Genomic DNA, 24,098 nt, shown 5'->3' with positions numbered 1-24,098 from the left:
TATTGAAAGTATCTCACAAGAAAGCATAGTTCTATCCTGTAGAAACCAAGTTAGCAAACCTAGATGGTCCACGTACCTTTGTCTCTGTCTTTTGAAGACTCAATAGATGCAGGTGGATCTGACGGCCAATAGACATAAAAGAGCAATCTTGTCCATGCACTCTCTTCCAGAATCTCTCAAAGTACCATTTACAGCTTTCCCTTTCACTGTCCACTATGTATATCTGTATATTGTTTTGAAATATTGAATATGCTCGCGTTAGAGGCTGTGATACCGATTCACTTACAAGTAATACATCATCTATGAAGAATGAGAAGGGCAAAATCTACCTCAAGGCCAATCACAACCCTGATTTGCGCTTGAACTGGCTTTTTTCAGTCCACATCTCTCATAAATCAAATTTCGAACGTAAATGAACTTTGAAGAGTGATGAGGTGTAGTTGATTATGCTGACAAACAAACGTGACCACAACAACATCGGAACGTCGGGATCTTCCCAATCTGCCTTAGTGTCTTCGCCTCCACACACTAAGTCGTACCACTCGAACTTGTTAAGCCTCGTTCTTGATATTAAACACTTTCTCTACTTGTTACCCGACTTTCTTGATAACAACATCCAACCTTCAATTCTTGGTCCTTAATAGATATCACACACTTTTTGTTACATTTGTTTCTGGTTTATGAGCTTGTTAAATCTACAACAATTCATATTCTTTGCTTGATGCTAAGTTGGCAGTGTTGCCTGAAGCTGCTGTCTTCATCACATTATCTAATTTTATTCAACTTGATTGGCTTTTGAAAAGTCTTCTTCAATATTGAGAAGCATTATTCATCAGCCACTTCAACCTTTTGAATTATTGCAACCTTCTAAGCGTTTCATTCTTCGAGGTCACTTTGATCTTCCAGAACCAACATGGCTCATCCCACTCCCATCAGTGATGATCCTCTTGAGACGAAGAAATCTGTAGGAATGAAGAGTATCTGGGTAAGATAATGAACGGTTCGGTGTTGAGAATTCCTACTAATCACACTTCATAGGGGTAATATGAAGAAAGGCGCATCCAGACAGAATCCAAATCCAAAAAATTGGTCGACCCAACAGATTAGATCGGACTCAAGTTTCGCTGCATTATCACCTCCTTCTCGAGATTCAATATCATGTTCCAAGAGCTCATGTTTCTCAGATCTCAACAATTATATTCCTGCAGGATCGATTCGAATACACAAGCAAGAGTGTTCGCTCTTGACGGAAGAAGTATTCACGTGTCGAGATTGGCATGCTTTTCATCTTCCGTCCGACATCATCAACTTTCAACAAAGTATCTTGTATTTACCAAATACTGTACAAGGTCAATTGCTTCGTTCTGCTGCCCTTGCTGAGTACACTGGTATACACAATGCTGGTTGGATTAGAATGGAGTTTAAGGCAAAGGATAAGAATACTGGTCAAGTAAGGGTATATATCTTACCGGATGATGTTGGGAATGCTGTGTTAGATCGGTAAGTGTTGATTGGATACTGCGTTGGTTCCAGACTCGTGCTAATTTCTTTCAGTTCGATGAAGCAACTTCGTAAGGGTATGGAGGCCTTACTAGACAAGTTAGACGTTTCGAATGCGGCTTGGCAAGGAACATGGTCAGATGACAAACCAATTCAGCACATCAACTCTGAATTGGATGACCAAGAATCTACAGATGTCGTCTCGCTCTTTGACATGTTTAACAATCTACCATCCCCAAAGCCAGACCCAGGGGTGATCGTTGGAGATCGTTATGTACAAGATGCGATGCGATCTCTCCTGGTAGGTAATGTCCAGGGGCTGAATCCAAATACGCAATTGCATCCATATCAGTAAGTAGTCATCTCTCAATTTCTCCCACCTTCCGCAGTCCTCCCCACTTAGTTATGCGTTACCATTTCGAGGCAAACTTTTGAAATCGATTGTAGCATGGCTGTCTTGTGATCTTATCTTTATTTCATCTTTCACTTCGAAGCAGCAAGGACTAACTCATCAATCATTAACAGATGTCAAACGGCTGCTATGATGCTGCAGCGGGAAACACAGCCAGGGTACATTATGGATCCACGTCTTCGAAAAATTCAAGATCAGTATGGACAGAGTTTTTACTGTGATTTGAGTGCGAACGTTTGTTTGAGGGAACCACGCCTTTACGAAGCTCCAAGGGGTGGAATATGCGCAGAAAACATGGGTCTAGGAAAGAGTCTAATCTGCTTAGCTTTGATTCTATCAACAAAATATCTGAGACCTCAAATGCCAGATGAGCACTCCATTAACTCTATTCCCACGCGGAAAAAGACGGGTTCTCTTCTCGAGATGTGCGCTTCGGCCGTCGGCAGACAAGGAATTCCGTGGGAGACAGTCCTTGGAAAGATGGAATCCGAAGGAGAACTTGGATTCAGCCAAATGCATGCCGCGTTAAATAGAGGAATTGGCTACTATTGGTATGAGCCTGACCCACCAGCTCGCGAGACCCGTCGTCCGATAACCCCAACTAAGAAGAAGATTTGGCTCGCAAAGTCTACGCTTGTAGTTGTTCCACCCAATTTGGTGCACCAATGGATACAAGAGATCGAGAAACATACCACCAGCTTGAGTTACTTGGTTATGAATGATATGAAAATTCAAGTACCTGCAGCGCATGAGTTGGTAAAGTACGACATCATTTTATTTAGCAGAAGGAGGTTTGAAAGAGAGGCTACAGAAGAGACTTTGTCGTCCCCACAGAGCACTACTACCTGCGAGCACTGTTTCGGAAGCCCGGAAGCTTCTAACTGCTCTTGCGAGATATCCCCAGAAAATGCACCGGCAGAAGTCTTTAAATACCGCTCTCCACTTCGAGATCTCCATTTCAAGCGCCTGATCACCGATGAAGGACATGATTTCGGGAATGTAACGAAAAGCGGCCAGTCAAACGCGATAATCATGATTGACTTTTTGCACCTTGATGCGCGCTGGATTATTTCTGGAACCCCGACAAACGGCCTTCATGGAAAAGACGCATTTTCGAGGACTTATGAGCTCAGAAATAATGACACGAGATCCATCGACCAAGAGAATGCCAAGACGCCTCCAGAGAAAATCTGCACTAACCCAAAAGGTGTGTTTATCCAAAAAGAGACTAAAGACCTCGAGAAGCTTGGGAATATATTGAAGTCGTATCTTAAAGCTCGACCATGGGCAAACACGGCCGGGGTGGGAGATCAAGCATCGTGGCTAGATCTAGTCATCAGACCACGATTCAACCGACAGATCCATGGCGATCCGGGAATTCTTAAGTCTACTTTGGAAAGTATGATCATCCGACATACTGCAAATGACATCATGGGGCAACTTAGACTTCCCCCATTAAACAAGAAAACTGTTTACCTCGAAGGTTGTTTCCAGGATAAGTTGTCGTTGAATATATTTTCAATGATGATTACTATAAATGCCGTTACCTCGGAAAGAGAAGGTGTAGACTATTTCTTTCATCCGAAAAATAGGAGAGTTCTTCTGAATTTGTTCTCAAACTTACGACAGGCTTCCTTCACTTGGTCAGGTTACACCAGGGCAATGATTGAGAACTCGCTTCAAAATGCTGAGAAGTTTCTTGCAAAGGATGACATTAATCCTGAAGACAGAAAGCTTTTGCAGGAAGCTATTCGAGTTGGAGAGCTAGCCCTTTCGAATGGTATATTCACAGCCATTAGTCAAATACATGAAATGGCCATGTATGTACAGAATCCTCTGGCGGAAGAAATTAGGCGTGCGTGGGCACTTGACTACCATGATGGGAATCCAACCCTGATGGGCGCTAGTATGATATGTGCTGCAAAAGAGGCGTTTTATACATATCGTCGTAGTGGCCTCGTCGATCCATCCGATTCTGTCTTCGATACAGCTAAACTCACTAACTTTGGAGAGAACTTGATGCGCAGGATTGCAGTAAACGCTGATGTAGACCCTGTCGAGTTCAGAATAGAACAAGCAGGCTTTACAGATCACAGACCGAGTGCAAGCCCCGATATCTCAACGTCAGTGAAGAACTCCATGTGGAGAGAGTCTACTATCACATCCACAGCTTCATCCAAACTCTCATATCTCATGGACCAGATTTTTCTTTATCACAAAAACGAGAAGATAATTGTATTTTACGAGGCCGAAAACGTGGGATATTATATTGCGCAGGCATTGAAATGTGTAAACATCGAGCATTTGGTATACACCAAGAGAGATTCAACCTCTGAGCGTTCGAAATGCGTTGCAAAGTTCAACTCCGTCGCTGGTTTCCGTGTTATGCTCATGGATGTTAATCAAGCCGCCTTTGGTCTAGATATGAGCGCAGCATCAAGAATGTACTTCGTCAATCCAGTCTTCTCACCACAAGTTGAGGCACAAGCTATCAAGAGATCTCACCGCATCGGTCAGCTCCGCCCTGTACATGTTGAGACTTTGGTTCTGAAAGGAAGTATTGAGGAGGTGATATTGACAAGACGAAGCACACTGAACGACCAAGAAAACACACATCTCAAGAACATCCTCGAAGACCAAACGATATACGACTGGATCAAGGATGTTCGATTCTACCCTACTGCGACTGGTAATTTACCCGGTCCAGAACAATTTGCTCCTCTTTCTTACCCGCAACTCGCGTTTGAAAAGTTCAACAATTCTCTGAACAATGCAAATAAGGATATGGACCCTACAACGGAATCAGAAACTCTTGAGCCTCTTCCATCCCAATTGACCGAGAGCAGACACTCAATTTCGGGTGTTGAAACTGCGCGCAATGTGGCTCAATTAGGTGATTTACGCATTATATTGGGGTGGGAAGTTTCAGATTTTATTCTTGGAATTTATAAGAGAGGACTTCGGGAGCGGATTCATGAACAAGAATTGGGATTAGGTCGCTGGATTGATGGCTTAATGCTTTCGCATCAGATTGTTAATGCCTCTACTAGTGGTGAGACTGGATCATCCCATCCTGCTCGCGGCGTAGGGTTTGGTACGAGAATTCGACCCGGATTAACCACAGCGGCCGTACAGACTCTTCCTGAAGGAGATGTAGCAGAGGAGGATTATCATATGAACGAAGAAGATCATCTGGAATCTCTCCGCACAAAGTCCATAAAGACAAGATCCACCGGAAATGATCGGCAAAATGAGTTGATGGTGCATTCGAAAGTCTCGAGAGAATTGGCTGAGACACAAGCAGAAGGAGATGAGAAAGAGGAGCGCCATAGCTCTACTCAAACACTCACCTTGGGGGAAAGATTTAGAGAAATGGTAGAGGAAGCAGCTATTGCTGATGGAGTATCTATCGATTGGACCAGTCTTCATGTTCGCGGTGCTGGTGGACCATCTGCTCGTGCGCCATCAAATGTGCCATCAAATGCGCCATCATATCAGGGATTTCTAGAATTTGGAAAAATCACTAGTGGAAATTCGACGAGTACACCACCGAATACTACACTGACAGCTAATGAACCTGAAATTGAGGAATTCACGGCGGAGACAGCGGAGAATGTCGCAAATGAAGAAGATGAAGACATGAAGGCCGCAGAAGTTGCAGATGATGTGGAAGATGAGGCTACAGGTGCGGGGTCCGATTCTTCCCACGGAAACTTGTATGATGCATAAGAGCAACCATATATGATATAGACGACTTGATTTCAAGGTGGCATAGTTTGGTGAACGCATGTGGGTAGAGGTGATATGGGAAGACATCATAAAAACGCGGGTCTGTGCGATATTTATGATGCCTAGGCTACTCTCTGAATTGACTCCGATGGGAAAAAGCATAGGGAATGTATATATGATGCAAAAGATATGAGATTATTTGATGTTTTGAGTAATGAGATAATCATATTTGTTAGAGATCCAATACAGAAAATTACAAAATAAATTCAAAATCATTTCATTTCATTATGCTAAAAGTGATATCTTTTTCTTTCTGCTTGACTATGAATATTGTTGAAAAGTGACGTGTAGGTGTATGATGAGGAATTGTTTGGAATAAGAGGTAGACTATAGATATAGGTGGGGAAATTGTAGATAGCTATACCCACAATCTACTTGTATATGGATGTGTAACTTAACAACGTGATAATGGGACTTCCCTACAAGTATTTGAAGTGAAATTGGAGGCAGGAGCTAAATCTATGATAGAGGAAAACGAAAGGGTGAAGTCTTGGACTGGTTATTTAGCGACTTAGAAGAGGTATCGAATAATCAGATAAAATTATGTTTGCAGAAATCATACAATGCGTGCATTTTTGCCGTTTTTAGAAGTATGTATACAGTATTAGTATTGTACATATCCTCCTAATGTTTTCCCCCTTTTCCCCATTACCCCTACCGTCTAGCAATCTCCCTCCCATCAACCCAATTAGCAATCCAATTCACCACCACCATCACCCGCCTCCTCCAGCCCCTCGTCCACGCAATACTCCCACTCCTCCACGCCAACCAAGCTGACGCACCTGTCCAATCTTTCTTTCCCTGTATAACCCCATCACCTCGTCCTATGTAAGCAACTAAATCTTTTTGTTCATAGCTGAATGGTTTTCCGAGTTCTTCTTCTGGATTCTCCAGAAGGTGTTTTGTTAGCCATTTTGCCTTTTGCACCGCAACTTCCGCAGTGGTGGGTAATTCGTTATTGAGGATATCGGCTGCGTCTCCGAGGGCGTAGACATTCTCGATAATATCCGCGCCTGCTCCTTCTACACCGTCGGAATCAGGCTTGAGGACTCTCAACCATTTATCCGTGAGAATTCTCTGCAATCCTTCGCTTTTTCTGCAATTCAAATCTTCGACGAGTTTTCCCGCTGTGTTGCCGACGGCCCATACTACTACTCCGAATGCAACCTCGCCTTCTTCTTTGACGGTCATACTATGTCGTTTAATTTCTTCGATGTGTTTTCCCGTTTTCACTTTGACGCATCCTCTGTTTTCGAATTTTTCCATCGCGTACTCGCTGAGTTTTTCGTCGAATTGTCCGAGTAGTCGATCGGCGACGTCGTAGATACTAATCGTGCATAATCCTTTTAGTCTCGGGTATACCGCTCCAAGATGTTCCTGAATCAATTCATCAATTTCAGCCGCCAATTCGATACCGGTGGGTCCACCCCCAACAATGGCGAAATGTAACATGTCCCTTTTTTCTCGCTCCGATATTGTAGGTAGAGAAGCTCGTTCCAGACAGTCCAGAATTCCCTCTCTCAATCTCCTCGCATCCGGTACCGTTTTCATAAATAAAGCGAATTCCTTCACTCCCGGTGTTCCGAAAGTATTTGTTTCGCACCCAGGAGCTAAGATTAATTTATCATATTTCACATCGAAATGTGCTTCATCGTCTTTGATATCACTATAAGTTGGGGAATCCATCGATTCGCCACTAACGCCACTTCCTCCAATACAAGCTTTACATTTGATGGTTTGCGATTTGAAATCAACAGAGGTGACTAGAGCTTGGTATTTTTCGAACTTGGAATCTCGCCGACGAACGGGTTCTTCGGCGAGACGGAAATCGAAGATGGAACAAGCGGCTGAGGCGAGGAGGGGAGTGAGAGCCATCGTTCGAGAGGGGGAAATGGCGATTATGTTATAGGGAGATGAGGAGGAGGTGGTGGCGGAGAGTTCTTGAGCGAGTGTCCAGCCAGCCCAGCCGGTGCCGATGATGGCTATGGTTGGTTTATGAGGGTGGGATTGAGGATGTGGCGAGGAGTCTTCATTTGTAGATGTAGAAGGAGGACGGGATATTGAGGTTTTAGAGGCATTGCTTCTCGTGGCTGGGGTCATACTGAAATATGATTTTTGATTGATGATAGCGGGGTAGAGGATGGGTTCTAAAACTCTATTTGGTATATATTTGATTGAATTCTTTCCAGTATTTGGAGTGATAAAAGTGCAAAAATCTCGAGTACTAACTCTAAACTTTCCTTCCAGAAAACGACTTTTATACATCCCAAATATAAATCATACAATGTAGAGAAAACAAGGAAAGAGAATGCTTATCAATACAATGGATACTCGGGGAAGTGGTATATCTACATGGTCCTCGACTTACATTTTACCAGTATTTTGCATAGCTTGGTATGCGGTAGTTCCATGTACTGACGGCATTGATATCTCTTAGCGTATATGGGATCCATAACTGTCGTGATCTAGATCCAATAGACTGATCGAAGATTCCATGGAATTGTGGTCTTGAATAGGATTTCACAATTAGCAAAATGTATCAACAATTACCTACCTACTGTGTAATCCTCGAATTCGCTGCTGTTGCTGTGGAGAAAGATTGTCGTGTCGATGTTATCAGAACATTCCGAGATATAAATTTTGAAAATCGGTATTCGGAGTCCATCAATCATGACGTAGAAGAGTGGAGGTCGGATTGGACAAAGTAAAGTCCAACCGCATAGCACGTGACTATCCTCCACACCAGCTTAGCCGAGAAAAGCTAATCGTGCCCCGTGATTTAGTCTCTGAAAATGTTAATTTTGTTGCACGTCTCATTAAACAAGATTTCAAAGTGAAACTTAGGGTATAAGTCAGATTTCGAAGCTCAAAACCATCAAGCTTAATAGGACATTGAATGATTTCTTTTTTTTCTTTTGCTTTACACGTGATCTTTGGCCGGGTTTCTCAAATAGAAATTACCTCCCAAGGAGAACAGAGCTACTGGTCACGAGGGAGATCTAACATGAGATAAATATCACGGTTTCATTGTTTAATGCATTGGTTTCCTCAATTGAATTTGCTAAAACATTTTAGATTGCAAGACTTCCTACCCCATCAGATTTCCACAAAGCTTGTTCGCCTAGATATCTGCCCGCTCACCCAATTGTCTCTAAATCTACCACGGAGCACCGTCAAATAGCTGTGCCAATCCTTTATACTTATCCACGATAGTACCATCAGCATGGGCCGGTAACCAAGCTAGCATAGATGGTACATACATTCGCGGAAGAGGAACAACTGAAGGGTCAACTTGGGCATCTGCAAAGAACCAGCCCACCAGGCCCATGACTGGTTCCCTGGTCTTCCAAAAACTCACGACGTCTCCATCCAGCGCAATGTTTCGAACGATAGCTTTTCTGTAGTCCTTCCAATCTCTCATTACGTATTTAGCATCCCCTTGAAGACTCAACCTCGCTGATATTTCCCATTCTCCTTCTGCCTTGTATTTCGTATCCATACCAGTAAAGTCTTGAGTGAAGAAATCGCTGTCCATATTAAGGATCCAAAATTCCAATTTTTGACTTTTAACGGGTGGTTCGTTAGGATGAAAATAATTGCGGCCATCAAGAAGAAAGTACACTTTTGAGAGTGCGGGGCAATGTAGACTGATCATTTTGAAAAAAATGTGCAGACGAAGAAGCTCATAATTTACACCAACCATGTTTCCGGGAAGCTCCCAGGTCATGCCATCAAGGGAGGCATTTTGGAGCGCTAGACACTTGATATTGGACATCGAGATAGTACCACCAAAGCTGTACAAAGTGAAGACATTAGCCGCATCCAACATGAGGATATCTTTATCTACTCTCATGTAAGTATAAGCTCTCGTGTTAGGCTTCGTAGATGCTTTCCAACGGTTTACGACTTCGTAATTACGAATGTGCGGAGGAATCTCCATCACTAGGTTCGATATTGTGAAAGGAGTTATCGTTCCCAGACGTGTGATTTGAATATTCTGAACGTTTCGATATACCTCGGCGTTTGAAGTAGTACTGGCTTTGAGTAATGGGAGCATGCTGGGATTTGTGGGTATGGAAACCTCCAGCTGTCGAACTATTTTTCGCGCACTGTGATCGTGGGTTTCAGTAACTTTAAAAGCCATATCGATGACCTGGGGGCTTGGTAACGCCGCCTTGAAGATCGCGCATTGAACTTCCTCTGGAAGCGTGGTAAATTTTTCGAAGGTTCCATCGCGTGGATCTCGCTTATCTTGATACCCCTCTTCGCAAGGGGTTAAAGGAGGACAGTCTTTACACATGGTGTGGTGCAAAGAATAATTCGTCAATGTGATCGGTATGTTTATTATTTCGTGACAGTTTTGGGGCGTGTTGAGAGTCGAGTTCGCAATTTCGAAAGATAAAGTAATGGAATTGAGAAGCTTTCTCTTGTGAATAATATAGTAAAATCTGAAGGGTACGGTCGAGAAAAATAGTAGTACCGGCTTTGTAGTACTACCGTAGTACCGGCTTTGTAGTTCAGGCTTCATTATTCAAGTAATTGGAAACGGTTAGAGCGCTCTGTACGATTCGTTTAGATGAATAGGAGGATATTGACATCAGGTCGTATTTGACCATCAAAACTAACACATTGATCAACACTAATTGAGTTCTCGTGGTACCGTGGATTGAATAAAAAAGTTCATCTCTAGGCATAGCTAAGTATTCTCCAATTGGCACACTATACTGATCATTCTACGGTGCAGCAAGTTCAAGTAGATATGAATGATTTGATGGATTTTTGGATAATTTGGTCGACAGTAGATGAGATGCATGATATTATTTGGTCACCTAGTACTGCAGAGTACCACGTAAGGTTGCATCGACCGTAGTATATTACAAAGCAGCTAAGCGTAGTCGCTAATACTGCAACCTACCATATGCTTTTAAGTTCTAGCGAACTCACTTTTCTTATAAGATGTCCATATCACCGAGAATATTTCCAACTACTTACTCTATTATCAAATTATAGTTTCTTAAGCTACTTTCAGGTTTCAAACACCTTACAATTCAACACCATGTCACTCGAAATCACCCATTCTCACAATAATGATATGATTCCTCTCGAAGAGGAAACAGCTGATGAGGTAGTTCAATGTAAGTAATCTTCCATGGATAACCCAAATTGGCAGAATGTACACAGGCTTTCATATCCAGAATAAGTTCAATACTTGAAATGAACTGGACAGTTCATGAGTTGAAAGTGTCTGATCACCGGACTGCAATTTGGACTATTGAATCTCTAACTATGTCTTTGACATATGACATCGCTAACACAATGAAGTTATCATTAATCCACCTCTTCCACGAATCTATGATTCTACTGGAGACACGAAAACCTTTCACAAATTTGATTACTTACCTATCGAGTTACAACTAAAGATATGCAAACACGCAATGCCAGCCGCACGTGTCATTCAATGGAAGCGCGAAGTTTTTCGGCCCTTATCCAATCCGAGTTATCCTATGTTCAATTTACGAAAGTTTCCGGGCCTGTTCTCTTTACTTAATACATGCCGGGTTTCTAATGAATCGGTCCATCGCGATGGTGGATTTGTCAGAATCAAGTCGAACTATGGAAAAGCATACCCTACAAAATCGCCACAGATGTATTATGCCTTTGTGCATTATGATTATCTGCGGCCTAATCACGATGTTTTCTTGTTGAATTATTATAATTTGATTGAGTCGCATCCGATCGATATATCAATCGACCTTCAAAGCTTTACCCACCTTGTCCTTCATTCAAATAAAATGGTACACCATGGATCTTTACTTGTCAAAGGTTTAGAATTCATTCGAAATCATTGCCCAAATATCAAGAGGATTAGTATTTGTGTAACATCTGTCTGGTCCTTTGAATTGGATCGTCCCTTCAATCGGTATGTCATTACCAGATTCATCGACATTGATGAGAATCTTCTGAAGCTCAAGCTCTGGTACTCGTCAGGACACGAATTTCAAACCCAGAGCGCAATATTTATTTGTACATGGGATCAATAATGGACACCGCAGCTGAGATAATGTCTGATGTTGACACATTCTACAAGAAGATGGACACAAAAAGTATGGCATTCTGGAAGAATGTTCAGGTAGTCCCTGTTCTAGACTGTGGATCACGAAATCCTTTTGATGAATCCGAGCTATACATTCCAGCGATAGCGGCCTATGCATGTTCCGATAATGATGGAAACCTTCAAGCTATACCTTGTGCGCGGAGCAGATCTGTTCTTCATTGTTCGGAACCTAGTTAGTGTTTGATAGATGGTGTTGCATAGATAGTGTTGAGCAGGAACAAGAATACTATTTGCTTACCTCTTGCTTGGTAAGACTCCTTAAAGAAGTGATGGATAGGAAACATGTCTAATAATACAAGCCATATAACTACATCTAATAAGCCAGCTCAAGTGCAGTAATTCATAGTGATCTTGAGAAAAATGATAAGCTAAGAGAGTGTATACTATTCATCTTTTAGCTGATACACAAGGTATGAAATCACATTGAAACTCTACAATTCACACAATGCAATTCCTTTTGCAGATTATAGGTACACTAAGTATTCACTCTATTCTATGAAAGATATTAAATCATCATTGTCTCCAAGTTGACATCCGAAGATTCACCCAAAGAAATAACCGTATCTACCCGAAGTTTCCTTGATTTCGGTTCGAATATCGGCTGTACTTATACAGCTAGCCTTGTGCTCGCAAAATATTTATAGACTCTCGAAGGTTTCAGTTTGACTTTTCAATCCATTCTGGTTACACCACAAAAGTGGTAGTTTTCCTCCACAGATTATCCACGTCGATTCTTTGGTGGGATAATGAGATTTTCTCTATTATAACAATATTCAATACTTCAATACTTCAATACTTCAATACTTCAATACTTCAATACTTCAATACTTCAATACTTCAATACTTCAATACTTCAATACTTCAATACTTCAATACTTCAATACTTCAATACTAAGAACTCGAATCTGCGACAAACAATACACCATAGCAACAATGTCAAAAATATTGAGTGAAAATGGCACATCTGATTCAGAAGCTTCGAGTTCGTCTGAAGAGTCTTCCCCTGAGGATTATGAAGGTAAAGTTATTCGGAAAAGTTCTTTTTACAGATTTCCTAACAAAATTCAGTAGAAGAGGATTCCATAGCATCAGATGATGATTCAGGGTCTGGAAGCACTGGTGGTAAGAACTAATGCATTGTATGATAGATATTCGCACATTAATGCTAATCAAATATATCTTCAGAAGCCTCTCAACCAAGCTCTTCTAAGTCAACCTATCCACCCGAAGCCGCAACAGCAACCTTGACAGAATTCCACCCCTTTAATCGATTTCCTCCGGAGCTGCAGACGATGATCTTCAAGTTTGCATTGCCTGTTTCTGACCCACTTCTCTTGAAGTTTGAGATCGACGTTGAGGAGCTTCCTGCTATAATTCGTCAGAATAAGAAAACAGGAAAGATTCACCACTCGCATAAAGATTTCACGATCACAACCTTTGCCTCTTGTGCTAAATCTCCTCCCTTATTGTCACTTTTACTAGCATGTAAAGCTTCTAATAAGGCTGTATCAAGCGGCGGATATGAAAGAATTGCGGTCTCCTTTCCAGACAATAACAATCGACAGAACAACTATGTTATGGAGCAGAAGCCTCACCTGAAACATCGAATATCTTACATTACCGCCTCCGCAGCGCAATCATACTGGCTACGACCTGAAAAGGATACGTTGGTGGTTTATGCAGAAGATTTCGTGATGCTGTATCAACATGGCGGCTCCATGAACCTTTCTAATATTACACATCTGGCGGTACACAACTTGTCAGGAAGAAATCGGCGTGATGAAATTAAAGTTAGAGCTCGAAATCTTTGGAAATGGGTCTTCCTTATTGCAGAAAAGCACTGCTCAGCGTTGAAGAAACTCAGTCTCCTTCTCGGTATCGACTTTGCAGAAAATTACGATGATGATGAATGGGCCGCTGAAATCGATACACATCACATCATCGTTGATGTTGATGAAAAGTTCTACCAACTTGATTTTCACGATGAATCAGATGATGCATATGATCGCTCCGTGGAAGATGGTGAACGATTTGAAATCGAAGAGCTGTTTGTAAATGAAAAGAATGCTGTTGAGCTAAAGGATACATCGACTGTACTAGCAGAGTATCTGGATGAACATATGGACGACGAGCACAAAGCTAATTATTGGAAGAATGTCGATGTCATCCCTGGCTTTCTAGCTAGGCCCGATCACATGGAAAATGTAACGAAGATTATGGGTGTGGGCGCGTGGGTACCCCAGGATGCCAACGGAAAGCTAGTTTACAGGGCTTAGAAAAGGAAATAGGAGGCAGAGATTCTGCGGAGTTATGAAAGTGGTGATATGTTAGACGACAGATTTGATGATTTCGGATATCGATCGGAAGTTTAGGAACATTCAGAGGCTGAGGATCTTGCTTCTTCGACACGGTTACTATGTACTGAATGTAGTTTCAGAGCAGGAATTGCTGAGACTTTGATTACTGAGATTTTAGGAGAAATGGGTTACTCGTAAAATAAAATATTAAACCATTGTAAAAAATCATTCCTTTGCTATTCGATCCTGTGGCAACTGCTGCAGAGTCACACATTGAAATGAAAGCCAGAAGTGACATTACAACACAGAGAAAACTGAAGTCCCAACAACCCTTGCTGCAATACTCAAGTGACTGTCCTTCAAGACATACGTCGATGCGCTGGTGGAATTGGTGTCATATGCCGCCAGAGCCAACGCTGTATCAAAGTAATTGTTCATTTCCACACCACTCCACCGCTTTCCTGTTCCATATTCACCATCTATGAATCTCAACCAACGATCATAGTCTGCTTCCCCAATTGACACTTTAGTTCCAGCAGGTAGTTCTTCAGTATCTTCTGTAAGAAAAATTCCACGCTTTTTCAAAACGTGCTGCCAAACTTGAAGATTTTCTGATCTGCTCCAGAAATCGCTTCCGAGACATACATTCATACCTCTCAGAACTTGCTCCTCCACATCATCTTTTATATCCGTCGTCAGAATAACAATGCCTTTGAATAGTTCTAACTCCCTCAGAAATAAGCCTGGCATATTGGAATCACCATCTGAAGGGCTCTTGCGGTGCGGGAACCGACGTTCCGCATCTGGGATTGCAATTATACAGTTCCATTTTGTAGCTCGTTTGAAATGGGTAGCAAGCTCCCGTGCAGCATCCCATGTGATCATGCCAAGATCTGCGCTGGTTATGGTGTACAGCGGTCTATTGAAATGAGAGGCGAGTGCTTTTACGGTGAGAAACTTCCCTGTGTTCTTGGGTCCGTGGAGCAGAATTGCTAGGCTGGCTTTTATTCTCATTAGTAGGATTCTTACTTTGAGCTATGTCAAGAACTTACACGGATCCTTGCTTTTTCTAGATAGTAGTGAGTGACTGCTAGGGTGCGTTCCCACCAATGCTTTCAATAGACTCTCGTGTCCTTCAGGTATTACAAGAGATTTGAAATCCACAGTATTCTCTACGCCTTCTTGTTTCAAATCACTTATCGTATCTACACTCAGCATCTTCCATATTTTCCTCTCCAGCACAAATCCCTCAACTGTAGGCGGCAATAACATGAGGAACTCATCTTCCAGTTCATCGTTAACATCACGAGGATGCAAAAGATGAATATCATCTTTGTACTTGGCCGCACGGTCATTGTCAACAACATTGTCCACAATCAAGTCCGAGCATCGACAATCTCTCTGAAATCCGCGGTCGTTAAAGTAGTGATTATTCGATACTCCATAGTGTGTGCAATTCTCTGCGGTTTCCCTGGAATCGAACTCAATTGCGTCAAAAAGACCAATAGCTTTGTTCTCAATCTCAAACTCGCTGTCTATAATGACTTCGCTTTTTATCTATTCAAATGTTAGCCTTGATGATTAATGTGGGACGCTTCGCTTGCTTCTTCGCGTTCTTTCTTGAGATTTACGAAAGAACTCGTTCCATATACTGGCGGTCGCCCTGCAAATTTCAAATCTTCATTATTTGACGAGTTCGATACTTCTTCTCCAGCACTGCCCAAGTAATACCTGTGATCACCTTGCTTCAAGGATCTCAATTTCTTTCCTCTAGCAACAAGATATGATATTCGATTCTTCCGCTCACTGATCGAGAGTAACTTAAGGGGTGCAACTGTAACTCTCTCTGCCATGAGCTTCCCATCAAGCTCAACTAGTAATTCTGACACTGACTTCTTTCCAGCATACTCTGATATTCTTAAAGTTTCATGAACCGGGCCAACGATCTTCCAATCAGACTTCATATAGAAGCAGTTGATATTGAAAGGTGAGCACACTGCTTTCTTTTCAAACAACTCCGGTTTAGATAAGCGCAGTCGACCACCCGATGTATGAAAGACTCGGTACGCACGAGACATGGGATAGGTGACAATCAGATCGCCGGGACTGAATAAATGCCAAAGATCGGTGAAAGCTATCTCAGTGATAGTACCGTCTTTGATCTGTTGTCGGAGTTCGAAAACATGTTTCAGATCGTGGTCCATGAATTCGATCAAACACTTTAAGTGAGCCACTCTGGTATCGATACATGCAAGAGGGGTTTCGTGAGGAGGATAGACCACATCGCACACCTCACAACTCGAAGGTGGATCTCTAAATCGGACCTTGCGATCTGATCTTTTGTATTCATGAACTTGATCGGCTACTTTGTTTTTGTCTTCCACCGAATCTTCCTCCAGCTTTTCGTCTCGAGACTTCATCATTTCCTCCAGTTTCCGCAATCGTGATCTAATCGCTTCCTCATACTCCACAAGAACCTTCCAAGGCCCAGTCAAAACTCTTCGCCATTCACTTATCACAAGACCCACACCAGCTCCTATTACTATTCGTAGTTCGTCTCTCAAGGCCTCTGAATTGATCGCCACTCTAATCGCTTTTCCATCTTCCACCGCAACATCTAGTACATGCTTTCCTCGTTGCTCCATATACTTTGCTCCTGCCCAATCTTTGAACTCCATTCTATTTATATCCAGCTTAAGTTCCGCTGCTTGCTTGCCTACACGGACTTCAATGATTCCAGGCGATGAAGCTCGATTGGAACGAACACGTGATGGATATGGAGAGTTGGAGCGACGGTTCTCAGAATTGCGTCTGGTACGTGAAGCACGAGTTGCAGCCCAAAGAAAATCTTGTTCATATTCGGGAACCCAACGTTGAATCAAGACGTAGTCTGGATTCTATTTCATTCAAAATATCAGTATTTGAGATCTCAATCATAGTGGAAAAGCACATACCTGACTATCGATCACATAATCTATGTTGTGTTCTTTCAAAACCTCAATAGACAAGTGTCGAAGGTGCATTCGGGTCCAAGTAGGGCGCGTTTCGGATGTCTCATTTTCAGGATTTCTTTGAGCGGCCTCGGACTCTCTACAAAATATCAGAGGATGAAATTCAAAAATTCGATATGCTAAGACCTGCTTACTTATCACCGGTAGCCTCTTCCTCGTCGTCGTTAATTTCCTTTTCCTTGTTGTTCTCCTCCTCACCACTCACGACATCATTATCCACCTTTTCCTCCTCTTGGACATCCCCCAAAGGCTGCGTAATGTGTTCAAACCCATCTGATGAATCCATGATTTCTCTCTTATTTCCCACAATTTCTGACAATTTCAGACTCCAAATCTTTCTTAAAAATCCAAAATGCGGAAAGTAATTTCTTCTTATCGAATTCTGTGTTCTAGGCACCAGCTCCGTAAAGTTCCACAGACACCCCGCATGTCAGCTTTTGGGCTGCGTATCGATAACCGGGCTATGATTTGCAGGCAATTTAGGGCTGCAAGCAATATGTGGGAATTTTGGCTTGGCGTGGAGCTGAAAGTTATATTGGGCTGCATGTCAGCAGACTAATTTTGGGAATGAAAATTATTATTTTTTTGAAACTTTATTCGAAGAACCTCAAAAACAAATCAAGACGCGGTTGGTTACAGGGAGATATATACGGGAGAAATTTATGTCAGCAGGAGTATCACAAACAGTCATACGATTATTGGTCATTTTATTTGAGTTGAATTGTCATTGAATACGCTTCTGTTTTCATATTAATCAAAGTTCAAAGCGTTTCTGCATCTCTAAGCTAGTCGTTACTAGTACACACACTCCTCCAATATCAACCTTGTTCATGCTCGCTTTTCCGCACCAGCTTCTCGCTAAACTATCGATACGGGTATCCATTTACAACATCCACAATACAGACGAGGTAAGCGCGAACGAAACTCAAGTAATCTCATAGCTTGAACCTGGAAATCTACTTCTGCCGAGTTTGAACTAGAAGTTTCTCGCTAATAGGGTGAGGGTTTTTTCGTGAGCAAGTGTCAACGATTTCAAACTCGACGGATTACAAGTCCGCCCCCTCAAAAAGATCAAATATCCCCTCATATCTGTCGAAAGGAGTTCCGTCATCATAGCATGGAAGCACAGATGATAGTGCAGGGAACCATAGTTGGGGCCTTTTCCCACCTTCCAACCAGCCTACTATAGCCGGAACTACTTTCATTTTCCTCCAGTAATCCGCTACAGCACTGTCTGATAGCATTTCCGTTCCTTCTCTATAGTCTTTGAGTTCGCTCATTGCGTGCTGCGCATAATTGAAAGCATTATTCATCTCTGCCTTAAGACTTTCTAATTCGTAATATTCCTGCCTCTCTTTGTCCTCCTCAAAATCGAAATTTCGAAAGTCTTCGTCTATTTCGATCAGTCTCAAATCTCGAGTCAACTCAAGACTATCTTTCACATGGCCGAACGGAACTGCTTCAGTGTCACCAATAACTAGATGAATTTTCTTGAGTGCTGGGCAGTGTTTTTGGGTCACATTGTAAAACTTCTCGAATAGATTCGTTATTTCGACCTCGTTCCAATCATCGAAAAGATTGTAATCAATTCCTGTTACAGCGAGTTGCTCAATTTTGCACAGGGATCCTATCGAGCCGCCAAGTTGATATAATCTCACGAGGCTATCAATGCTGACCATAAAGATATCAATCGAAGGTCGAAGATACATGTAGTTGAGAGTATCAGGAAGTGTCTCAGTTGTGTCAAGAAAGTGACGGACTGGGGGGCGGAATAGTTCGATCTTCTCAAGGCCAGCACGATGATGCATAGTGTCGTTTGAGGCTTTGCAGGTCTCTAAGAGAGATGAAACGCCAGGGAATTTTGCTAGCGCAGATCCGAAATTGATGATATCGGTGAATCCACCACGTTTCCTATGAATCCAAAAGCGGAAGTTCAGAACTTGTGAAGGTGGCAATGCCTGCTCAAAGATCATGCATTGAATTTCGAGAGGAAAGTGGCCGAATCGAGGGAACATCGTGGGATTATTTTTCAAGTGATTGGCGGATGAGCTCATCTTGGGTGGTGAGCCGCTACTTGAAAGTTCTCCGCTTGTATCAGGCCTTCAAATATTCTTATCTTTGGTGATGCAATTCGTTTGACTCGCAGTCTTGGGTTCAATGAGGATGATTATCGACCTGATAGCTGCGAACCAGATTTTTTGAGTGGTTCAGCTTGAGATAAGAGGATGTTAGCTTAGTATTTGTAGATGTGATGAAGATGAATGGATGGAGCCAAATGCAACTTCGAATAAAAACGGATATGCCCAGTATATATACTGGTCTACAGAACGAGCCGTATTGGTTGATTATGATGATGATGTTCAATTAATCGCGACAAACTGATTCATTTGTAATCTCACTATCACGGTAAAATCGCGCTGGCGCCGTATTATTTGATCTTTGAATTTTCTGGACGACCGAGGTAAACTCTATGCTACGATTACATGCTAGGGCGTATCTTCGGACGTCAAATAAACTAGAATCAGAAAGCTAAAGGGGAAACAGATCCGTGAGGGATGTCTCTATCCCTTATGTAATAAAGGTCGCTTAGTTAAAGCTAGTCTTGGACTGAGGTTAGTGTGATGTGTGATCACACAGGTACGTGATGTTCGTCACACATAGGTTTAGCAAGTCGCATTAAATATCTTGAGGCTATTACCGTGTTGATTACATATGAGTGACTGAATAACAAGCCGTAATGAGTAGTAGAATGTTCACGGTCATTATCTTAATACAAGCATCTACAGATTCTAGCGGTCATCTCATTGTCTTGTATCTCGCGCCTGTATAACCGCATCAGCATTTGTGCGCTAGATGAGTACTCTCACTGTTCATACAATTAACGCAATAGTGTAGAGCAAACCCCAAGCCGTAGGTCCCCTTGCCTAATAAGTATATAATCATTGTCGAAGCACTGCTGAAATCCCTCCAATTAATCTTCCTTCCTTCTAATACTAACACCAATCACAACTCTCCATCAATAACGACTTGTCTCGAACTTGAAAATTCCTTCAACCAAATCTACTATCAACTCTATCCACATATTAACTCTTTCGAACGGCGATCATGACTAGGAAGACCATTAAAAAATCAATCCTGAAAAAGGCAGCCATGAGAAAGGCGCTCACGAGAAAGACAGCGATGAAAAGAAGACCATGAAGAAGATGTCAACGAAAAAGACAGCCAAAGAGAATGCAACCATCGATAATACAATCATGGCTATGGATAACATGGAAATAGATACCCCTACTTCAAGCTGGCTCACACCAAGTCAAACTCAGGCCTTTAAGGCTCTCGAACGCTCAACCGAGGACGATAGCTTTTTGCATTTGAATTTCTTCCTCTCGAGGTTCAGGTGATGATGTTGAAGTACGCATTACCTCAAAAGCGTCTCATTCGCATGGGATTTAGAACCGTGTTCAGCAATTTCAACATGATCTTGAACTTTCAGATGCTACCTGATATGCATCTCACACCATTGCTCAATACTTCCTGGCTCTTCAATACAGAGGTGAACAAGGAATTCAAGAAAGTTGAGCTTCAGAAGTATTCCAGAGGTGTAAAGTCAAAGCTTTACAAGGCATTGCACGATGAAAATTACTCTCCTCCCGACTATTTCTGGGATCGCTGTAGACGCAATATCTTTCATGAGAGAGGATCCGGATACCGCTCTTTAAGCCATGTTTATATCCGACCCGAGACTGACACATTAATTATTGATTATCGCCAGCTTTTTATCCTCTACTTTGTCGGTGGATCCATTGACTTGTCAAATGTTAAGCATATCGCCCTCGCTAATGTAAGACCATTCCAATGGAACTGGCCATACCATCCTCTCCAAGAAGATGATGTTGATCGCTTAATACACGGGTGTAATCAGTGTCGAATGTCCCAATCTCGAAAAATTGACATACATCATTTCAAACGATGACCCGATGACCGAGATGCACCTCGACACAGAAGAAGTGATTTTTGACGTCAATGATGAATTATACTACCAGGATTTCGAGTTTGAAGATGGAACATTGCACAATGAGCGCCCCCATAGCTTGATGCAAGCAAAGGCAGAAGTGGATGATTGCTTTCGAGGTTTTCTTAGACAGCTTGGCTCTGGATTTAGACTCAAGGACGATGTTATGAATTTCTGGAAGGTGCACGTACCGGGTGTAGGCATGATTGCGCGATTCGATGCGGATGCAGATTGGCGTTTACGTAAGAAGCATTGCTCCGAGCCTAGGTATCTTTGTGGGATTCGACACTTATTTGCCCGCTCATGCTGATGGAACGATTCTGGGTTCCGTATAAGGGATTGGCGCAAATCTTTGAGGGCGCACTATGGTGAATGGATCATTGTTAGAGATGGAATTGCTATCCGCGGAAATATTCAAGGGGAATATGGCTTTACGAGCTAGCCAAATGGCGGAACGCAGGGACTCATATGAACGAACCAGGCAGGGCGGGGGGGGGGGTGGGGGAAGTTCGCTTAATGGTCTTGTTTTAGGATCGATTGACTCCAGTGGGGGTTCTGATAACTGGTTCAGCACCTGAATAGTTTAGGAATTTAGGGTAGGCTACTATGATATTGAGGGCAGTTCTGCTACGACAAACGGACGGACAGAATATAGCCTATCTCTACATTCTCCTTATTTTTCCTCGCTTATCTTCACAACCAAAAAAAAAGAAAAAAAGAAAAAAAAAACACTTCGTAACTTTAGCTAGTCTCTCCTATCAATAATTAAACATTCTTATACACCATAATCCTGTGACTGTCTTATGAGTGTAATCTAACAAATAAAAACAGTTGTGAACTTTCACTTTACTATTTTTGTGATTCAGCTGCGACTAGCAGGCCCGTTTCTTTTTTTGTGGTTTCTGCTTTGAATAGGCGGTATTCGGGTAATCTTATACTATGTTTCAGACTAATAAATCAGTTTGTACTAGTAATTATCTCCCTTTTATATGTACAGATTAAAAAGCTGAAGGAAGAAAATAACAGGATCGAAGATTTTGGTACAGAGGGGAAGAGTTTACTGGGTGGTGATGGAAATAGAAGTAGTGGAGGCGGAAGCGATACTAGGCGGATGTAGATCTAATTGCTCTAGCTTAAGATTTTGATGAGTTTGAAACCGTCTTGAGGAGTGCTCACTCGCTGGAAACATTTACTACCCTGGAAACACGAAAGGAATGGTTGAAGTATGTTATAAAGTTGAACTCGGAAGTATTGATCTACTAAAATCGTTCCTTCAACTATCACATCACTTGCTGTTGAGGTTCTCGGACTTGACTCAAGCCTTTCTTAGGTAATGTAGAATATGTTGAACAAATCTGCTTGGAATGTGTACAGGAATTAAATGCTATCTCTCTCTCGCGATCCTGAAAGTATTGAGGATAGATTATGCTTACAATCTATAAGTACTAGGTAGATTTAACATCAAATTCGTGATGTAGCAAAATTGGTAGGAGACACAATTAGGTGGAACTATAGGTGTGTATTAATCAGCTTTGTGGTGTCCGGATAAAATCGCGCGAGAATAATCATCCAGTAGAATCGTGCCTTCCACCCAATCATCACTAAACGCACCCAAGCTCAATTATAATCTGTATCCACTTGACCTCAGTTGTGTCCTCTTTGTTCACTGTGTCCGTTAGCATACATTGTATATCTTCATCATTCATCGTGTACAAAACATACCTGTAGGTCTATTGAATTGAAAGTCCAACCCATATTTCTACACCAAAATGTCTGGCGCAAGCAATCCAGCTACGAATTTTTGTGATTTGCCTACCGAAATCCGTCGTGAGATTTGGAAATTTTGTTGTTCTGAAGAGAGGATACTTCACTTCAAAGTCGATGCAAATGTCCGACTTCAGGAGTTTGACACTTATTGTCTTCAATACCTACCTCCACCTAAATTCTTGCATATCTGCCAAGAATCACGAGAGGAGACATTAAGGATTTATCACGAGTCATGGAGTAGTAAAGAAAACGAGCAAAATGATGAGGCGGGTCGGTCGTAGCATCTCTGGTCGCTGGTGGAAGCCATCTATGGACATCATTTATGTTCCATACTGGCTTCCGATCCATTCCAAAGACAATCCCAATTTGAATCCAGGCGTGAAAGATATGAGTTTCCCTCTTGATAATCCGTTTTTCCAAAAGCGAATGGGTGCGATGCAGCATCTTGCAGTTTCGACAAAGGCTACTGGGATCCGGTGGATTTGGGAAGAGTCTATAAGACACCACGAGCCTTTCAGCTGGCTGAAGTTAGCGACGTGGATAGCTGAGTTCCCAAATCTAAAGACATTCACATATGTTGTCGATTATTACACATATCGTTATAAGGAACAGGGACCTCGATGGATTGACCATCCGGATTTTGCGATAGAAGGAAACTGGCGAAGTCACTCGGCAAGATGGGATATGACCCCATCTAAAATTATTGCGGAACTCGAAGAGTGTTTCGAGCGCATAAGGTCTGAAAGAGGGAATACGAAATGGAAGCCTCCGAGGGTGAGGATTGTGTTGGATGAGGAGGATCAGGAAGAATGCTACTCTCGTGAGGCTCGTCTTCGAAGAAAGAATCCTGGGTCCTATGAGCATGGTGCAGCGACGGTGGATATGGCAGTTGGCGGCCAGTAAGGGTATTGCAACAACACGCTTGTCGATCAAGTGGGCTAGAAATGAAAGTTTGGGAGCTTGATATGTGAGGGAACAATCGGGGCAAGAGAGTACGTAGAAAGAGACTTCGCAGGAGGACGTTGAACGATGTCAAGAGAATGTTATATTGCCTTTATTCGATAGTGTTTGACAATATATATTAGGGAATCCTTCCAGAATCTTGAGAATTATTCATCTGTTATTGGCTTATTACTGAATCTGTGATCTTGGAGTTTTTGAATAGTATTTGTGAGATCTTGTAATACTTAAATCAATG

General features: G+C 42.2%; 8 protein-coding genes across 8 annotated transcripts; 4 read left to right on the top strand and 4 right to left on the bottom strand.

Annotated features, from left to right (window-relative positions):
- Positions 1-688: 688 nt before the first annotated feature.
- On the top strand, positions 689-5,904 carry EAF02_009866 (uncharacterized protein). Its single transcript, XM_038905914.1, has 4 exons — positions 689-985; positions 1,052-1,500; positions 1,555-1,851; positions 2,026-5,904. The coding sequence occupies exons 1-4, from the start codon at positions 914-916 to the stop codon at positions 5,639-5,641; spliced, it is 4,434 nt and encodes a 1,477-aa protein (XP_038754337.1). The 5' UTR covers positions 689-913; the 3' UTR covers positions 5,642-5,904.
- Positions 5,905-6,355: 451 nt separating this feature from the next.
- Positions 6,356-7,801, bottom strand: EAF02_009865 (uncharacterized protein; the record flags this gene model as incomplete). Its single annotated transcript, XM_038905913.1, has 1 exon — positions 6,356-7,801. One exon carries the CDS (start codon positions 7,799-7,801, stop codon positions 6,356-6,358), a length of 1,446 nt encoding a protein of 481 aa, XP_038754336.1.
- A 1,057-nt stretch (positions 7,802-8,858) lies between these two features.
- On the bottom strand, positions 8,859-10,001 carry EAF02_009864 (uncharacterized protein; the record flags this gene model as incomplete). Its single annotated transcript, XM_038905912.1, has 1 exon — positions 8,859-10,001. The coding sequence occupies one exon, from the start codon at positions 9,999-10,001 to the stop codon at positions 8,859-8,861; it is 1,143 nt and encodes a 380-aa protein (XP_038754335.1).
- A 2,748-nt stretch (positions 10,002-12,749) lies between these two features.
- On the top strand, positions 12,750-14,092 carry EAF02_009863 (uncharacterized protein; the record flags this gene model as incomplete). The annotated part of the gene is made up of 3 exons (XM_038905911.1): positions 12,750-12,834; positions 12,885-12,938; positions 13,002-14,092. The coding sequence occupies 3 exons, from the start codon at positions 12,750-12,752 to the stop codon at positions 14,090-14,092; spliced, it is 1,230 nt and encodes a 409-aa protein (XP_038754334.1).
- A 318-nt stretch (positions 14,093-14,410) lies between these two features.
- Positions 14,411-17,410, bottom strand: EAF02_009862 (uncharacterized protein; the record flags this gene model as incomplete). Its single annotated transcript, XM_038905910.1, has 5 exons — positions 14,411-15,114; positions 15,166-15,670; positions 15,718-17,010; positions 17,068-17,203; positions 17,259-17,410. 5 exons carry the CDS (start codon positions 17,408-17,410, stop codon positions 14,411-14,413), a joined length of 2,790 nt encoding a protein of 929 aa, XP_038754333.1.
- Positions 17,411-18,170: 760 nt separating this feature from the next.
- On the bottom strand, positions 18,171-19,139 carry EAF02_009861 (uncharacterized protein; the record flags this gene model as incomplete). Its single annotated transcript, XM_038905909.1, has 1 exon — positions 18,171-19,139. One exon carries the CDS (start codon positions 19,137-19,139, stop codon positions 18,171-18,173), a length of 969 nt encoding a protein of 322 aa, XP_038754332.1.
- A 1,179-nt stretch (positions 19,140-20,318) lies between these two features.
- EAF02_009860 (uncharacterized protein) lies at positions 20,319-21,711 on the top strand (the record flags this gene model as incomplete). Its single annotated transcript, XM_038905908.1, has 4 exons — positions 20,319-20,518; positions 20,575-20,962; positions 21,108-21,375; positions 21,521-21,711. 4 exons carry the CDS (start codon positions 20,319-20,321, stop codon positions 21,709-21,711), a joined length of 1,047 nt encoding a protein of 348 aa, XP_038754331.1.
- Positions 21,712-23,158: 1,447 nt separating this feature from the next.
- Positions 23,159-23,803, top strand: EAF02_009859 (uncharacterized protein; the record flags this gene model as incomplete). Its single annotated transcript, XM_038905907.1, has 1 exon — positions 23,159-23,803. One exon carries the CDS (start codon positions 23,159-23,161, stop codon positions 23,801-23,803), a length of 645 nt encoding a protein of 214 aa, XP_038754330.1.
- Between the last annotated feature and the right edge of the window lie 295 nt (positions 23,804-24,098).

Source organism: Botrytis sinoallii (genome assembly GCF_014898435.1).
Source record: "Botrytis sinoallii strain Bc 23 chromosome Unknown BSIN_022, whole genome shotgun sequence".
Lineage (NCBI taxonomy): Eukaryota > Fungi > Ascomycota > Leotiomycetes > Helotiales > Sclerotiniaceae > Botrytis > Botrytis sinoallii.
Note: the sequence above shows the minus strand (reverse complement) of the source record. Positions and strands in the feature narration are given on the sequence as shown.